General features: G+C 42.9%; 1 protein-coding gene across 2 annotated transcripts in view; it reads left to right on the forward strand.

Annotated features, from left to right (window-relative positions):
* The window catches only part of pnpla7b (patatin-like phospholipase domain containing 7b), a 322,850-nt gene that overhangs the window by 187,029 nt on the left and 117,068 nt on the right, over positions 1-18,753 (forward strand). For both annotated transcript variants that reach the window (XM_048558715.2, XM_048558716.2), the window contains 3 exons: positions 1,116-1,284; positions 3,767-3,949; positions 16,045-16,163. In XM_048558715.2, the coding sequence (XP_048414672.1) occupies positions 1,116-1,284; positions 3,767-3,949; positions 16,045-16,163 (471 nt within the window). The remainder of the gene's footprint in view (positions 1-1,115; positions 1,285-3,766; positions 3,950-16,044; positions 16,164-18,753) is intronic.

The raw sequence follows: 18,753 nt of genomic DNA on the forward strand, positions 1-18,753 counted from the left end.
TCTGCTTACCTCTGCTAACAAAAGCAGTTTCTCCTTTATGTATCAGCAATTGCAAATGTGAATGAATGGGTTTGATGATTCTGTTCACATTAAAATCCTTGGGAAAAAAAATCAAAGTTTGCCAATAGAATAAATTTGAAACAAATACAGGAAAATATTCAATCAGCATTATTTGAGAGAAGAAGCAAATTTGGAATTTGGGTCACATTTGTCTTTAGAAGTTAAAAATGTCATAACTTTTTAGGCATTGAAGTAAAAAGGCTAAGAAAAGAAACCAGCATTCCTATAAGAATCTTGACGTCTTGGTGAGCCATCTTGGATTGCTTTTCCAAGATAAAATTGTTCTATAAATGCCTGATGTTTTGGGCACTTGTTTAAACAAAAACCCAGAGATTGTTACAGGACAGGACAGTCTCATGTAGCAATGAGACACTGCTGTAGTCAGAGACTTGCTCAAGGAGTGGCCTAGAAAATTGGAAGAGTTGGGAAAGCAGCAAGCCTGCAAGTCATGTCCAAAATTAAAATAAAATGTCAGCAAAGCGCAGTGAGTCTGTCTGTCTTAAACAGCAAAGAAGGAAACAGACCAAACACCAAAGCCACAGACCCAGGTCCACCAACACTTTCTCTCTGTCGGCTTCCCATCCTAAATATAGCTCAGTGCCTCTTTCCACCTGAGGTCGGAATTGCAAAATGACAAAGACCAAAACCCATTTTGTTCGCTGCCTATCATCCTGGAAGGGATCTCTAATGATAATGGAGTTGACTATGCACAGCAATCGATCTCCATTAATTTAATCTCCAATAGATCCAGAAATAAGTTTGTGAACTCCATGCTGTTGAAAGGGTTTTGGATCCATAAGTCCAAGGTCACCTTGATGATATTTTCCATCATCTGATGGGATATTGATGATTTTTTAAAATCAGGTCAGAGGCGATGCATTGACTCTCTGTGCTTGGAGTATCTCTTTAATTTCCTCCACCTTCCTTTTTTAAATCTATTAAAATCCTCTGTTCTCTTGTTGTTTGCTTGCCCATTCTCCATCGATGTAGAATGATGTGCTGTAGATTTCCATCATTCCATTTGTGAACGATTTCTTGTCTTTTTCTTCATGTAGCATCCATGAGTACCGATTATCAAGCTGGCTAGCTCAGCAGGAAGATATCCATCGAATTGTGCTGTACCAGTCTGACAGCAGCATGACTCCCTGGACCCAGCGCTGTATCAGGCAGGCTGACTGCATCCTTATTGTTGGGCTGGGAGAGCAGGAGCCAACAGTTGGAGAGGTAAATCAGTAATTGCACTTCACACATTATTTAGCGGAATTGCAATCATGTTGCTGTTGACCTTTCGTTGTGTCGATATATATCTCTATAAGTTGAGTGAATTGCCGTCTTTGGACACAAAGAAGGGGGTGATGAGACAGTGAATGAATTCTTAAATTATTTGTTTTTCATGAAAGGTCTGTCACATCACTGACTGGAAAGGCATTGTGTACACTGGTCATGTGGCTTCTTTGCTGTCTGCACACTGTCAGCCATTTCTATGGTAATAAAAACATAAAATGAAGGAAATATGCAGCAGGCCATGCAACATCTGTGGAGAGAGAAGCAGAGTTAAAGTTCGTCAGAACTATTCACTGTTCTAATGTGAGGTCACTGACCTGGAAGATGAACTGTCTTTCTCTGTCAATACAGTGTGGAGCTGGAGGAACACAGCTTGTCAGGCAGCATCAGAGGAGCAGGAGAGTCAACATTTCAGGTCAGGACCCTTCATCAGGACTTCCCACATCAGGAGCCTGATCCGAAACATTCGCTATCCTGTTCCTCTGCTGCCTGACCTACCGTGCCCCTCCAGCTTCGCACTATATTGACTCTGACTCCAGCGTCTGCCATTCTTGCTATCTCTCTGTCTTTCTCTCTCCATAGATGTGATGTCAAATGTACATTTCTCCATATTGTGTTTTTATTTTGCATTTCACGCAAATTTAGAAAAATAAAACTTGGTTTAGAGTTATACGATATGGAAACCGGTCCTTCAGCCCAACTCCAACAAGTTTCCCAAACTAAACTAGTCCCACTTGTCTGTATTTGGCCCATATCCCTCTAAACTTTTATTTTTCACGTACATGTCCAAATCTCTCAAATGTTGTAATGGCACCTGCATTTACTACTACCTCTGGCAGTTCATCCCACCTATAAACCACCCTCTGTGTGAAGAAGTTGCCTGTCAAGTCCCTTTTAAATCTACCTTCTCTGACCTTAAAAATACGACCCCTAGCTTTGAACTCCCCTCACCCATGGAAAAGACCCTTGCTATTCACCTTATGTATGCCCTTCATGATTTCATAAACCTCTGTAAGGTCACTCCCCAATCCCCTACGTTCCAGTGGGAAAAGTCGCAACCAGTCCAGCCTCTCCTTACAACTCAAACCCTTCAATCCCAGTAATGTCCTTGTAAATCTTTTCTGCACCCTCTCCAATTTATTAGCATCCTTAGCAACTAGAACTGTACACAGTACTTCAAACGTGGCCTCACTAACATCCTATACAACCTCAACATGACACCCCAATTCCTATACTCAATGGGCTGAGCAATGAAGGCAAGCATACTAAACGCTTTCACCACCCTGTCTACCTGTGACACAACTTTTAAAGAATTATGCACCTGAATCCCTAAGTCTTACTGTTTGACGAAACTACCCAGTGCCTTACCATTAACTGTATAACTCCTGCCCTTATTTGTTTTACAATTATTGAGCGTGTAAAATCCTGAGGGGACTAAACTGAGTAGGTACTGGCAGGATGTTTCCTCTCAGAAGAGAGACGTTAACTAGGGGAATTTGAAGTGAGAGGTCACACTGTTAATTCAGAGGTGATACATTCTTTTTAAGAATGTCACAGAATCACAGAATCCTGACAGTGTGGAAACAGGCCCTTCGGCCCAACAAGTCCACATAGCCACAAACAGCATCCCACCCACACCCATTCTCCTATCCCTGCGTTTGTCTTGTCTAACCCACCTAGCCCACACATCCCTGAACATTATGGGCAATTTAGCATGGGCTACCCACTTAACTCTGCACATCTTTGGGCTGTGGGAGGAAACTGGAGCACCCGGAGGAAACCTGCACAGACACGGAGAGAATGTGCAGATTCCACAAAGACAGTCACCCAAGGGTGGAATCGAGCCCGGGTCCTTGGTGCAGTGAGGCAGCAGTGCTAACCACTAGGCCTGTGCCGCCCCATGTTGTTAGTCTGTGGAATTCTCTCCTTCAGAAGATAGTGGAGGTTTAAATGTATTCAAGTTAAGTTGATTTATTGTTTTGTTGACAAGGGAGTTAAGGGTTTATGGGGGATCAGACAGGAAAGTAGAGCTGAGAACACACAGCCAGGTCAGCCGTGATCTTGAGCGATACTGGTATCCTACTGTTAATTCCACAAAGCTTATATTTGTCTGGCCCTGAAGCATTCCTTGCATGGAAACTGTGTATGGCTTTTTGTGAACTTTGAGGCAAGGGACTGGAGTAGTGTCGTTCACTTCAAGTAGACCAGGTGGCAGTCATTCTAGTTCCCAGTTTAACTCCTTGTTGGCTGAATTGATTAGTATGAAAATGAAGTGCTGCACCTTCAAAACCTGGTATTGTGACCAGCAAAAGGAGACAATGTCAGTTACGCACAGAGGAGTGTCTCTGGATGTGCTCTGTGGTACTGACTCCATGTCATGTGACTGTTCGTGCCTGTAATATGTACATGATTTTGTTTGCAGCTGGAGCGCATGTTGGAGAACACAGCTGTGCGAGCTCTCAAGCAGCTCATCCTACTGCACAAAGAGGATTGTCCCACACCAGCTCGAACTGTAGAGTGGCTCAACATGAGGAGCTGGTGCTCCGGTCATCTACACCTCTGCTGTCCCCGCCGAGTCTTCTCTCGCAAGAGGCTACCAAAATTGGTAGGGAGCTTGGAAGTGTCTCTGGTTATAGTTTGACGTTGTTTTATTTTATTGGATTATCAGTTTGACATTTGTCGAACAGCATCACGTAGAGGGGAAAGTGACCATCCTTCTATACTAAAGCATCCAAAGATTCTGTGGTATGCCAGCTGTTGCATAACCATTGTCTCATAATTTTATCAAACCTCTTTTTACCTTGCTTTCTAAGATCTAGAAAAACCAAGCAGCTCATACAATTCCTAGTGGGGAAGCAGGCCCATCAAGTCCACACTAACTGCAAAAAATCTCCTGCCCAGAACCTCCCCGCCGACACCAACATTATCCCTGCATTTCTCATGGCTAAACCGTCTAATCTGTGCATTTTTGGATTGTAGGAGGCAACTGGAGCACCCGGAGAAAACCGGCGCAGACACGGGGAGAGCTTGCAAACTACACACAGACGTTCACCCAAGGGTTGATTCCACCCTTGGGTGACCAGTGCTGTGAGGCACTGCTTAGGTTTTAGCTACAGGTACTCGCACTGTCAGGGAATTACATAATTAAATCAATGTGTGGCTCCCTGGTGATAACGCAGTTAAGCATCGCTGGGGCTCAGTATGACAGCCCCTATTGCATTTGCTGCAGATGAAACTCGGGGCTGAGAAGATGTGTGATTCACTCGCTGTTTTTTTTTCTGGGCCTCATTATGTTTCTGTTTGCCTCTTCCAATGCCTTTCCAAACAGTGAGCCTCCAGCAGTCAGTGTCAGTCTCTCCATCTTCATATCTTGCCGTTACAACATTTGAGAGATTTGGACATGTACATGAAAAATAAAAGTTTAGAGGGATATGGGCCAAATACAGACAAGTGGGACTAGTTTAGTTGGGAAACTTGTTGGAGTTGGACTGAAGGACCGATTTCCATATCGTAAAGCGGAGGGTATGATGCACAGTTGACAGGCGGTTGTTGGGTATACAGTTATCATCCAACTGATGACTGTTTTCAGGTCCACATTTTGCACCCATTTTCTCTCTAGTTCCACTCGTCCATTCAGACCTTTCTGTTATGTGTATATTTTATTTTGTATTTAACCTTCCATGCAACACCACACATTTCTACAATAAATTGCATCTGCTACTTTTCTGCACCATTCTCCTACACTGTACATTGTCTCCTTAAACCTCCTAGACTTCGTCTTGTGTCTTGGTAAGTTTCAGTACTATGTATTCCTACAATCAAACCTGCATCGTCAATTTATAATGGGAGAGGGAAGAAAATCCTCCCCATACCAACTTTGAGGTTCCTCCACTTCCAACTTGTATCCCAGCATTTGTTGGGCATTGGACAAAATCCCTGTTTGAAAAGGAAAGTAAATATTTGAGGCATGTGCTTTTAATATTTTTTTAAGAATCCCACAATAAACAAAGATGAATTGTGCCCCAGTTAGAAAGACATTAGAGTGAGATCCATTTTTTCACTCAGCCATTTTAATGGAACATTCTCTGGCAGCTGCTTTCTGGACTGAATGGGATATTGGGTAAAGCAAAGAGGGAAGGGATGTAATTTTAGACTGACCAGAAAGGCACTTAATGGGTGAGTCAGCCCCAGAAACTGCATTCCAAGATGAACCATTTGTATTCTCAATACCGGTAAGACCTTCCTGGATTTCTTTCTAACCAATGTATTTCATTTAACTCCCTAGCAAATAAACATTTACCACTTTGCACTCAAGCTGCTGTACACTTTATATAAACATCATGTGGAACGTATGTTCAGAATGCTACTATAAAATTTGTGGATTGCGCTTTTTGAGTAGAAAAATTGCATTTCCCCCCTTTTCCTATGAAATAATTCCTCAGTGCTCTGCTTCCTGCTTTCGTAGAGCAGCGAACGTGGAAAGATAGTTGCCATTAGATCCTGTTATAGCAATGCTTGTCCTCCAACCATGGATGTTGCCTGCAAACCTGAAACAAGCTGAAGTACTAATTGTGTGAGTGAAAGAGTCTGAAATACATGGAATTCCTGTCCGGTCAGCAATTGAAGGTTGCTCCATTATTCATGGTGTGTGGTACACCTACTATTTGGTGTCCTTATACAGTAAATGGATGAGTTGACATGTTAGTCACAGTGTGTGCTGCTCTATCTATACTGTACAGCCTTACCACGCAGTAGATAGAGTAGAGGTTACTATGGAGTTCCTGTCTGTTGAACTGGTTAGGAGTTATTGCGTTCATCATAAAGTGTGCTGAGTCATCCATTGAGGCTCGTGTATGAGGGTTGCTGAAGACATGAGAATGAGTAGCATGCCCTGGATATTTCGAAATGCTGCACTAGGCTTAGACAGGGCAGAATTTGCTAAGTGCATCCCAGTGGGTTTCTTGAAACGGTGTGTGGATGGTCCAAGTAGAGGACTATCTAGCAATGGCTAATGATTCTTGCCTGGTGACTGACCTTTCAATGCGAGAGCATTTTAACAGTGATCACTGTTTCCAAAGTCTTAAGGTAGCTATGAATAATGAAAAGTCAGAACCTTGCAGGAAGGTACTAAATTGGAGGGAGAATTATGTCAGTATTAGGCAGGAGCTACAGAGTGTTAATTGGGAGGAGCTGGCAAGTCCACATTTGACATGTGGGAGTTGTTTAAAGACCTGTTGGTCAGAGTTCAGGAGGAAGGAGAGATGGCAAGGTAAAGGAATCTTGGATAATGAAGGAGGTTGTGAATTTAGTCAAAAAGAAAAATGAAGTGTATATAAGATTCAGGCAGCTAAAATTGAAAAGGGCCTGCGAAGAATATGAAGTGGGAAAGAACTTGAGCAAGGAATTAAGAAAACAAAGAGGGGCCATGAAATGATCTAGGTAAGTAAGGTTAAAGAGAGTGCCAGGACATTCTATATATTAGCGTGTTTTGAGAAGATTTGTAGCTCAGGTTGAGGTTCTGGATGTTGCTCGCTGAGTTGGAAAGTTCGTTTTCAGACGTTTTGTCACCATTCTAGGTAACATCATCAGTGAGCCTCCGGTGAAGTGCTGGTGTTATGTCTGAAAGTGGGACATAACACCAGCGCTTCACCAGAGGCTCACTGATGATGATGTCACCTAGAATAGTGATGAAACATCTGAAAACGAACCTTCCAGCTCAGTGAGCAAACTTACATCCAGAACATTCTATATATACATTAAAAACAAGAGAATAACTAGGGAGAAGTTCGCATCACTGAAGGATAAAGGAGGGAATTTGTATTTGGAGGCAGAGGACGTGAACGAGATCCTAAATGAGCACTTTCGTTGGTATTCGCCAGGATATGGATACAGCTTTATGTGGAGCATGTTAATGTGCTAGGACATTTTGAGAACACAGAAAGAAATGGTGTTGGGTATCTTGAAGAGTGTTAAGATAGATAAGTTCCTCTGGTCCTGATGGTATCTATCGTAGAAGAAAGAGAGGATATTGCTGTGCCCTTGACCAAGATTTTGTATTCTTGCTAGCTATTGGAGAGTCTTGCAGGACTGGCGAGTAACTAATGTTGTTCTTCTGTTCAAGAAGGGAAATAGGGATGACGCAGGAAACTATTGACTGGTGAGCCTCACATCGATGATTGGGAGGCTATTGGAAGGAATTCTTCGGGATAGGATTTACACGCATTTGGAAAAGCATGGCCTTATTAAGAGACAGTCAGCATGGCTTTGTGCAGGGCAGGTCATGTCCTACAAACATGACTGAATTTTTTGAGGAGGTGTAAGATGCATTGCGTCATGGTGACTTGGCCACCTAGATTCAGAATTAGCTTGCCTATAGAAGGAAGAAGGTAGGGGTGGAGAGGTGTTTTTCTGTCTGGAGGCCTGTGACTAATGGTGTTCCGCAGGAATCCATATTGGGACCTCTTCTGTTTGTGATATATGTAAATGACTTGGATAAAATGTAGATGGGTGGGTTAGGAAGTTTGCAGATGATACAAAGATCAGTAGATTGTGGATAGTGTAGGAAGTTGTCAAACAATATAGTGGGATTTAGATTGCAGATATGGGTGGAGAAATAGGGGTGGCACAGTGGCTCAGTGGTTAGCACTGCTGCCTCACAGCGCCGGGAGCCCGGGTTCGATTCCACCCTCGGGTGACTGTCTGTGTGGAGTTTGCACTTTTTCCCTGTCTGCATGGGTTTCCTCTGGGTGCTCTGGTTTCCTCCCACAGGCCAGAAATGCTCAGCTAGGTGGATTGGTCATACTAAATTGCCCGTAGTATTCAGGGATGTGTAGATTGGGTGAGTTATAAGTGGATGGGTCTTGGTGGGCTTCACTGAGGGTTGGAGCAGCAGAGGCTGAGGGGAGACTTGATAGAAGTCTGTAAATATGTGAGATGCTTAGATAGGGTTGATGATAAGAATCATCTTCCCAGAGTGGAAATGTCTAATACCAGGAGGCATGCATTTAAGGTGAGAGTTCAAAGGAGACATGGGCGCCACGTTTTTTTTTTAAACAGTGTGGGAGGAATCTGGAATGTGCTGCTGGGGGTTATGGTGGAGGCAGATATGATAGAAGTGTTTTAGATAGGCACATGAATATGCAAGGAATGGAGGGATATGGAACAAGGGCAAGCCAAAGGGATTAGTTTAATTTGGCATCATGTTTGGCACAACATAATGCGCCATTCCTGTGCTGTACTGTTGTGTTCCATGTTCTATCTGGTACATACTATGGTGAGAAACAGCTAGCACCACCCAGACCAGTCTAGAGATTTACAAAATCATGAGGGGCATAGATAAGGTAAATAGTCAATGTCTTTTCACTAGGGTAGGAGAGCTCAGAACTAGAGGGCATGGATTTAAGGTGAGGGGGGAGAGTTTTAAAAGGAGCCTGACAGACAACCTTTTCACACATAAGGTGGTGCATATCTGGATTGAACTGCCAAAAGAAATGGTAGAGGCAGGTATAGTCACAACATCTGAAAGCCATTGGGATAGGTACATGAATAAAAATGATTTAGAAGGATATGGGTCAATTGCAGATAAATGGCTTTAGTTTAGTTTGGCAAACCTGGTTGGCATGGATGAGTTGGACCAAAGGGTCTGTTTCGGTGTCGTATGACTGTGAATGTCTATTTTAATAATAATAATTATGGAAGCTATCCAAATTTACAAAGGGACAAAGCTGATTTGAAATTTGGTTTGACATACGACTTAATTTCCAAGAAAACCTATATCTCACTAACAAAAAAGAGCTAAGCAGTGATAATTAGTTTAATTTCCTAAATCTGTATAGTTGAATTCCAATTCATATATCAGATTCAATCCATAGCAGCAAAAGAGCAATCACTCACCCTGCAAGTATATGGGGGGTGGGTGTATTGGCAGTCTGTGGGCAGATAACTTATTTCTCATTCTTTGCTGGCATGCGGACATCACTCGCAAAGCCAACGTTTGTTCCCCAACCGTAATTATCCTTGAGAAGGCAGTGGTGAGCCACAGCTGCAGCGGTCTGTTTGACGTGTATCCACCCACAGTGCTGTTAGGATGGGAATTCCACGGTTCCATCCAACCACAGTGAAGGGATGCAGATAAAAATCCAAATTGAGATTTGTGGTGCTTGGAAGGAAACTTCCCATATGCTTGCCGTCCTTGTCTGTCTTGTTAGTAGAGGTTGAGAGTTTGGAATTAAGAGACAATCTAGCCCATTATCCTTTGATATTCAGTGGTGTTATCATCACTGAATCCTACGTTAACAATACCTTGGAGTTCCCAGTGACCAGGCACTGAACTGGACTTGACAAACAAACACAGTGGCTACAAGAGGAGATCAGGGGCTGGAAATACTGCGCTGAGTAACTCACCTCCTGATTCCCCAAAACCTGTCCACCATCTACAAAGCACAAGTCAGGAGTGTGTTGGAATAGTCCCCACTTGCCTGGATGGGTGCAGCTCCAACAATACTCGTGAAGCTTGATACCATCCAGGACAAATCAGCCTGCTTGATTGGCAGCACATTCACAACCATCCACCATTGACCCAGCGAAGCAATAGTGTGTACTATCTACAAGATGCAGTGCAGAAGTTCACCAAAGATCTTTAGACCTTCCTAATCAGAAGATTAAGATGCATAGGATCCATGGTAACTTGACCACATGGGTTCAGAATTGGCTTGCCCATAGAAGGCAGAGGGTAGGGGTAGAAGGGTGTTTTTCAGGCTAGAGGTCTGTAACTAGGGCTGTTCTGCAGGGATCCACACTGGGACTTCTGTTTGTGATATATTAATGCATGACTAAGATGAAAACGTAGAAGGGTGTGTTAGCAAGTTTGCAGACAATACAAAGATTGGTGGAGTTGTGCATAGTGTAGAAGGTTGTCAAAGGATACAGCAGATTTAGACCAGTTGCCAATATGTGTGGAGGAATGGAGTTTAATCTGGATGAGTGTGAGGTGCTGTACTTTGGTAGATCAAAGGTTAAAGAAAGCTATACAGTTAATGGCAGGACCATGAACAGCACTGATGCACAAAGAGATCTTGGGGTTCAAGTCCATAGCTCCCTGAAAGTGGCCATGTAAGTAGATAGCGTGATAAAGAAGGTGAACGGCATGCTTGCCTTTATTGGTTGGGGATTTGAGTGTAAGAGTCAGGATGCCATGTTGCAGCTTTTTAAGACTTTGATCCAGCCACGCTTTTGCATTTATTTATGGTTGCCACATTCCAGGAATGATGTGGAGTGTCTGGAAAGGGTGCAGAGGAGATTTCCCAGGATGTTGCCTGGATTGGAGCTATAAGGAGAGGCAAGAAAAACTTGTGTTTTCCTCTCTGGGGCAGCAGAGGCTGAGGGGAGACTTGATAGAAATCTATAAACGTATGAGATGCATAGATAGGGTTGATGATTGGAATCTTCTTCCCAGAATTGAAATGCCAAAAATTAGGGGTGAGCATTTAAGATGAGGGGGGAAATGTTCAAAGGAGATATGAGGCCAAGTTTTTTTTTTACACACAGTGGTAGGAGTCCAGAATGCGCTGCTGGGGTGGTGGTGGAGGCAAATACAATAGAGGTGTTTCAAGGACTTTTATATAAGCACATAAATATGTAAGCAATGGACCAAGGGCAGGCAGAAGGGATTAGTTTAATTTAGCATCATGCTCAGTACAATATTGTGGGTAGAAGAACTGTACAGCACAGGAATAGGCCCTATGTTCTAAACCAACGACCACTTCCATCTGGAAGGACAACGGTAGCAGATACATGAGAACTACACCAACCAAAAATTCCCCTCCAAGCCACCCACTATCCTGACTTAGAAATATACCACCGCTCCTGCACTGCCACTGGTGTAGTATCTTGGAATTCCCTCCCCAATATCATTGTCGGCCAATCTACAGCACATGGACTGTAACAGTGCAAGGATGCAGCTCACTACCACCTCATGGGCAACTGGCAGGAGATAATAACTGCTGGCCTGTGAATGAATAGATATGTTTAAATATTACAGTCACTGCAGTGCAGCTTTCGATGGTGTACGCTGCAGCCACAGTGTGCTGGTGGTGGATGGGGTTCTGCTCAAGTGGACGAATGAGTTATGTAATACAACCTTGATTACACCCTAAGGGCCCACTGTGATAACAAGTAAAGTAAGTTTTCAACAAGTATAAAATTAAATTCTAATTTTACTTAGGCTTTCAGCACCAGCCGTGGTCAAAAGCAAGATTATTTGCACCCATTCCAGCAGTACTAGTTCCTAGAACACTAGTTGGTACTAGGCAGTTGATGCTGAAGTTGATTGTTAAAGATGAGCTTTTTGTACATTTGAAAACCAGAAAAATATGAATTGTGAATTGTTGATTGTCACGCTACAAAAACTACTTCCTTTGATTTGGGCCCAATTTCCACTGATTTGTTCAAAAAATTGTCAGAGCCCTGCAATATTCCAAGCTCAATGTGGATTCCTCAGGGCTGTAGACTTAGCTGAGACACTATATATACACCAGTAAAGCATGGTTTCCAACAGTCTTCTAGCAATGGATCCCTAAATAAATCTATCCTCAACTCTGCAAATTTTTCATTTCTATTGCTTACCTTATTTGTAGTTAATTTGCAAAAAGGTTGACCTTGTGAGAGAGGTTGTTATTTTTGGTGTGCCTATTGCTTGTTCTTTGAATCAGTCATCATTACAAGGCTTATTTTTCAAAAACCTGTGGAATACTAGAGCGTGCCTAAAGATTTAGAATCTCTCGGCTTCTGGCTCTGATCTAAAGCTCAGAGCAAAATTTACTAAGGCAGCTGCTATGTAGAACCAATGTCTAAAGGAGAGATGCTTCCAAGAGATTTCCCCATATTTTGATAGAATATCAGTGTCATTACAACAAATCATAAATGCATGTGCAATTTAAGGGGTCATAATGGGAATTCCACTGGACTCATAGTCCAGATGTACCAGGGACATGGGCTCCCACTATGGTGATAGTGACGTTTGAATTCAATAAAAATCTGAGATTAGAATGCTCATCCGCTGGCAACCATTGTCACTTGTTGGAAAACACCTATCTGGTTCACTAATGTCCTTGAGAGCTTTCTTTCCTCCTGGGGAGGAAGACTGCCATCCTTACTTGGTCTGGCCTATAAGTGACTTTAGACCAACAGCAGTGCGCTTGACTCATCTTGCCCTCTGGGCAATTAAGGAGGTGGTTGATTTTATTGTCACATGTACCGAAATACAGTGAAAAGCTTTGTTTACAATCACGGGCAAATCACAGCAAGCAAAGAATGTACAGATCAAAAAGACTTAGAGGCATACAGGTTACATTATTCAAGGCTAGAGTCTATTCAACAACCTGATAACAGCCAGGAAGAAGCTGTTTCTGAACCTGCTTGTGCGTGTGTTCAGGCTTCTGTATCTCCCTGCCTGACGGAATGAGGCTGTAGGAGATCATTACCAGGTTGCAATGGGCCTTTGATGATGTTGGCCATCTTTCCGCTGCAATGAGCCACATAAATCGAGTCCATGGATGGAAGGGTGACTTCTGTGACGGTCTGGGCTGTGCACACCACCTTCTGTAGTTTCTTATGGTCCTGGGCAGAGCAGTTTCCATACCAGGCTGTTATACACCCGAACAGTATGCTTTCAGCGGTGCATCTGTAGAAGTTGGTGAGGGACCTTATAGATATGCCAAATTTCCTGAGCTGCCTGAAGAAGAAAAGGCATCGTGTCATCTTGACTGTCGCATCTACGTGGGAAGTCCAGGACAGGTTGTTGATTATTGTCACTCTGAGGAACTTGATGCTCTTCACCCTCTCCACCTCAGTTCCATTGATGTAGATGGGGCCGTGTTCTCCTCCCTTCTTTCTGAAGTTGATGATCAGTTCTTTAGTTTTGCTGATGCTGACACAGATTGTTTTCGTTGCACCATGTCACCGAGCCATCTATCTCCCTTCTGTGTTTTGACTCGTTGTTGTTAAATATCCATCCCACTATGGTGGTGTTGTCACTGAACTTGTAGATGGCGTTTGTTTGTAATTTGGCAACACTGTTGTAGGTGTACAGGAGTACAGTAGGGGGGCTGAAGACTCATCCTTGGGGGGGGCTTCAATGTTGAGTGTTATTGTGGAGGAGGTGCATTTACCTATTCTCACTGTGACCCATAGGCCACAAAGCTGAGGATCCAGTTGCAGAGGGTAGAGCTGAGACCAAGGTCTCTCAGTTTTGAGATCAGTCAGAGGGGGTATTGGTGTTTAAGGTGGAGCTGTAGTCAATGAGCAGGAGTCTGACATAGGTGTCTACGTCTAAATGTTTCAGGGATGAGTGCAGGCCTAGGGATATGGCATCCTCTGTGGATCTGTTATGTTGGTTGGCAAGTTGTAGGGGATTGAGGCAAGTTGGGAGACTGAAATTGATGTGGGTCATGACCAGCCTCTCAAAACATTTCATGACTATTGAAGTCAGAGCTATTGGACAGTAGTGCTTAAGGCACACTGCATATGTTTTCATGGGTATGGGGAAGATAGAAATTAAGTGCTGATGCCCACACAAGTAAAACAGAAGTTGTAACAGCCCTGGAGTTTAGTTAGTGTAATGCCACTATTTAAGAATGGCTGTAAGAAAAAGCCAGGGAACTATAGACCAGTGAGCCTTAGGTCAGTGATGACAAAGTCATTGGAAGGGATTCTGAGGGACAGAATTTACATGTATTTGGAAAGGCAAGGACTGATAGGGCTAGTCAATGTGACTTTGTGCGTGGGAAATCGTGCCTCACCAGCCTAATCAAGTCCTTTGAAGAGGTGACAAAGCAGATTCATGAAGGCAGAGCAATAGATGTTTTCTGTGTGGATTTCACCATAGTGTTTGGCAAAGTTCCACAGGATATACTGATTTAATCAAGTTAGATTACATGGAATCTGGGAGAGCTAGTCAATTGGATACAAATTGACTTGAAAATAGGAGACAGAGGGTGATGGTCTAAGTTGCTTTTGATACTGGAGGCCTGTGACCAGTGGCGTGCCACAAGGGTCAGTGCTGGGTCTACTACTTTTCATCATTTATATAAATTATTTGGATGTGAATATAGGAGGTATGGTTAGTAGTTTTGCAGATGACACCAAAGTAGGTGGTCGTGTGGACAGTGAGGAAGATTATTTCAGAGTACACTGGGACCTGAATCAGTGGGCTAAAGTGTCAGATGGAATTTAGTTTAGGTAAATGTGAGGTGTTGCATTTAAGCAAGGCATATCAGAGCAGGACTAATACACGTAATGGTGGAGTCCTGGGAAGTGCAACTGAACAGAGACTTTGGCATGCAGGTTCATATAATTCCTTGAAAGTGGAGTCACAGGTAGACAGTGGTGAAGAAGGCATTTGGCATGCTTGCTTTCATTGGTCAGAACATTAGGTATAGGAGTTGGCACATCTGGTTGGACAGGACATTGGCTAGGTCACTTTTCAAATACTGCATACAATTCTGGTCACCCTTTTATAGGAAGGATATTGTTAAACTTAGGGGGTGTAGAAATGATTTACAAGGATGTTTCTGGGACTGGAGGGTTTGAGTTTTAGATAGAGGCTGCATAGGCTGTGTCGTCTTTCCCTGGAGCATCGGAGGCTGAGGGGATGACCTTAGAGGTTTATAAAATTATGAGGTGCATGACTAAGATGAATAGTCAAGGCCTTATTTATAGGGTGGGGGAATCCAGAGAGAATAGGTTTAAGGTGTCAGGGGGAAAAGGTTTTAAAAAGGACCTGAGGGGCAACTTTCTCATACAGATGGTAATGTGTGCATGGAGCAACCTAGCAGAGGAGGTGGTGGAGCTGGGTACAATTACCACATTTAAAAGGCATCTGGATGGGTATATGAATAGGTGGGGTTTGGAGGGTTATGGGCTAAATGCTGTCATATGGAACTGGCTCAGATTGGGATGTCTAGGTGCCGTTAATGAGTTTGACCAAGGGGTCTGTTCCGTGTTATATGACTCTATTAGAGGAGGACCGTTGCTCTCAGCAGCTCTGTTTTGCTCCACCTGTCAACCAAAATATGTGGTCATAGTTGACATTGTTGTAAATGACGGTCTCTTTGAGGAGAAAAACACATTGCATGATCGTTGAACCTATGAATTTAAGCCTGGATTTTCCAGTAAAAGGAGTTATTTAAGGAGGAGAGGAAAGTAGACTGGAGTTTGCATTCAGTTATGAAATGCAAATGAATAGCTGTGGAAGACAATGACTCTTGATTCAGCAATAGAATCGAAAACAAAGTTGCTGGAAAAGCTCAGCAGGTCTTGGCAGCATCTGTGAAGGAAAAACCAAAGTTAACGTTTTGAGTCCGGTGACCCTTCCTCGGTAAAAGGATGACTAGCACAATGATAAGGGCATTTTTGCTTGTGATACGGAGGATAGCCACAGTGGAAACTTTTGTTCAGTGTTTCTGCTAAGTTTATGTCTCCGAAGAATCCACACTCACTCCAATCTTGAGCTTGGAAAATTGCTGGTGTAAAATTTGATGGAAAAAGTTTGCAAGGTGTAATTTGTCACAAAGACAAATAACTTAGTGCTATGGAGTTTTCATACTATGCTGTGTTTAATTTTAATATTGTGCCTAATGTAGGCACTTATACCACTGTCAGTCAAACTAATGCATGTTACTGTTCGTTCTTGTGCTTTCTCAGCTTGAGATGTACCAAAGAATCTCTCAGAAGGTGCCGGATCGTCACTCGGATTTCTCCCGCTTGGCTCGAATTCTTACTGGCAATTCCATTGCACTGGTGCTGGGGGGTGGAGGAGCGAGGTGAGTCCTGATGGCTGAATTATAAGTATTTAACCTTGAGTTAAACTCTTTGGCTGAAGTTTACTGCAAGTATATTGCCAAAAACCACCAAGGTTTTTCTCATTCTTTATAACTATTTTCCTTTTCTAAACCATTACTTCTTTCTGCATAGTTTCACCTTCTAGACCATAGGTTCCACAAGGCTGAAGATCTGCAAATTTAGTCACTGTATACGCGGGTTGTTTAGACTTTCTCATGAAAACACCAAGTTTGAAATTCATTTAATTAAATGAGACAGGTTTACCTGAAATTGAGCCTCGTAACAATATTGCTGGAAGGCAATATCGTCAATCTGTGTGCAGACAGCATTCTTCAGTAATATTGTTCGTGTTCTCAATTCTTCTCTTGTATATGACCATATGAGTTCATTTGCTGCCATGTCTTCAGAGGCAACACCGCTGACTTCTGAGTCAGAAAGTTCTCTACTCAGAGGGTGGCCGGGGCGTGGAATGCATTGCCGGAGCGGGTAGTGGAGTCGGTCTCGTTAGGGGCATGTAAGTGGTTATTAGATAGGCCTATGGATGATCATATAAGGTAGCGGTGGAGGTTAGATAAACCTTAGGTTTCAGGTAAAAGTTCAGCACAACATCCTGGGCTGAAGGACCTGTACTGTGCTGTACTGTTCTATGTTCTATGCTGTTTCTGGCAGAGGGCCTCCAGAATGGCGTCTTCACAAATCTGGCAAGGAACACTGGTCGCTTGTGATACTGAACAGCCAGTTGTCAGTTTTAAATCTGTAATAAAAGTGCAGCTATCAGTGAATTTCTACTGATGGTACATCAATGTACTATCAAGTATAACAGCCAAGAGGTGATTCTTTACATGAACATCGACAGTCGTTGTTCAGTGCATTATGGAATACTGACTGGATTCTGGTGTAATTGCAAATACTAAACATGTGTTGATAACTGTGCATAGTGTTTACAACTCACTGTCAGTTCCTGCATTGTACAATGAGAGATACAAGTGACTTAGGTTAAAAATCATTCGATTTTTCCAGGACAAATGGCGAGGCTGTTAATGTATTTTTATTTAGGCGATCTGAAGCTTATGAAGTTGGAGAAATATGGGTGTTTCTGTGTACATACTTGTTCCCTGTCTCTGAATAATGACATTTCAAAATATTGATAGGGTGACATTGTTACATTAAGGCATTTGCACTGATATGTTCACAGCTTACAATAAATTCAGTAATCGTACAATGTTTCAGGTCAAAGCCATCTACTTCATCCATACCCAAATAAAACTTTTCCAAAGTGGCACATTCTGTCACATTCCAGTTTTTGTGGATTTACCCCTCTCAGAACAGGAAGCTAAATTCAGCCTGGACCAGAGTCAGCTGCCTTTCATATGCTTTCAAATGCTGAATTTAAAAATATCTGAAGGTATCAAAGATTTTTTTATTTAAAATGAGTCACTGAATATTATCCCAGCTGTTACCTTGAAGAACCATGAATAATCAATGTCCCATGTCTGCTCAGAAGATCCTGTTAGTTTATCAGAAAGTTGAATCACTACACCATGATCTCAGGTCTAGAGATTGTGGAAAACTGCGTTGTTTATGTTCATGTGTACTTTTTCACTGAAACACACTACAGCAAAGCTCTAATCTTTTCAGTGAACCCGAGTTTAATTAAAAACTTCATTTTTCCCTATGGGTAAATTAATCTGGCGATTACACAGCTGCTCATGATGCACCCGGGGGAATGGGTGCTGTGGTGCGTTTCCAATATTGGATGTTAGCTCTGATGGATGCGGTTTAGATCAAACACAGCCACAATGTTCAAGGCTGCCTTTGTGATTTTGCTTGTGGATTTGTGTTACAAGCTGGCCTTTTCCTTGTATCCTTTCTGAATTTTCTCTCCCTTCCCCATCCTTGCCGGTACCATCTCCTGAGCACTGGTCTCATCTCATTTCAAGTGTGACCTGAGGCACTGTGCCTCATCTGGCTATTCAACCTTGGTAGCATCAGAACCAAGCAAGAACCTCCTGATCCAATAGGTTCAAGTATTGATTATACCAACAGAATCGTCAGGAGAGCTTTCCAGATATTTATCAACTTCAGATTTAGCTAACACTTTTTTGGAAAGTTGGTGTTTCTCTGAAGGTGGCAGGTATGTAAACAATGTTTCACCTCTTAGTTTTTCAGGAGATGATGGCTGAAACTGTTGTAGCCCCAAATCAGCATTTGTCCCTACCCGTTGTCCACCTTTTCCCCACTCCTGTGGTTGACAGTATCCTTAGCCATTTCTGACACATTTTCAGCACTTATGACCTCAGCCCTCTCTTCCCTCCCGTGAAACTGATATGGCACCCTGGTCCTCACTTGCCACACCAGTTTGCAGCCGAAGGGTCATAAACTACCATTTCTGCCATCTCTGCCAGGATGCCACCATCAGACATGCATTCCCTTCTGCTTGTATGTCAGTGTTCTGCAGGGACTGTTTGCTCTAGCACACCCTCATGCAACCCACACCCCCAGTAACATTCCCATGTAATTGCAGGAGGTGAAACACCTACCCATTTACTCCCTCCCTCCTCATCACTCAAG

Source organism: Stegostoma tigrinum, chromosome 29, assembly GCF_030684315.1.
Source record: "Stegostoma tigrinum isolate sSteTig4 chromosome 29, sSteTig4.hap1, whole genome shotgun sequence".
In the NCBI taxonomy this organism is placed as follows: Eukaryota; Metazoa; Chordata; class Chondrichthyes; order Orectolobiformes; family Stegostomatidae; genus Stegostoma; species Stegostoma tigrinum.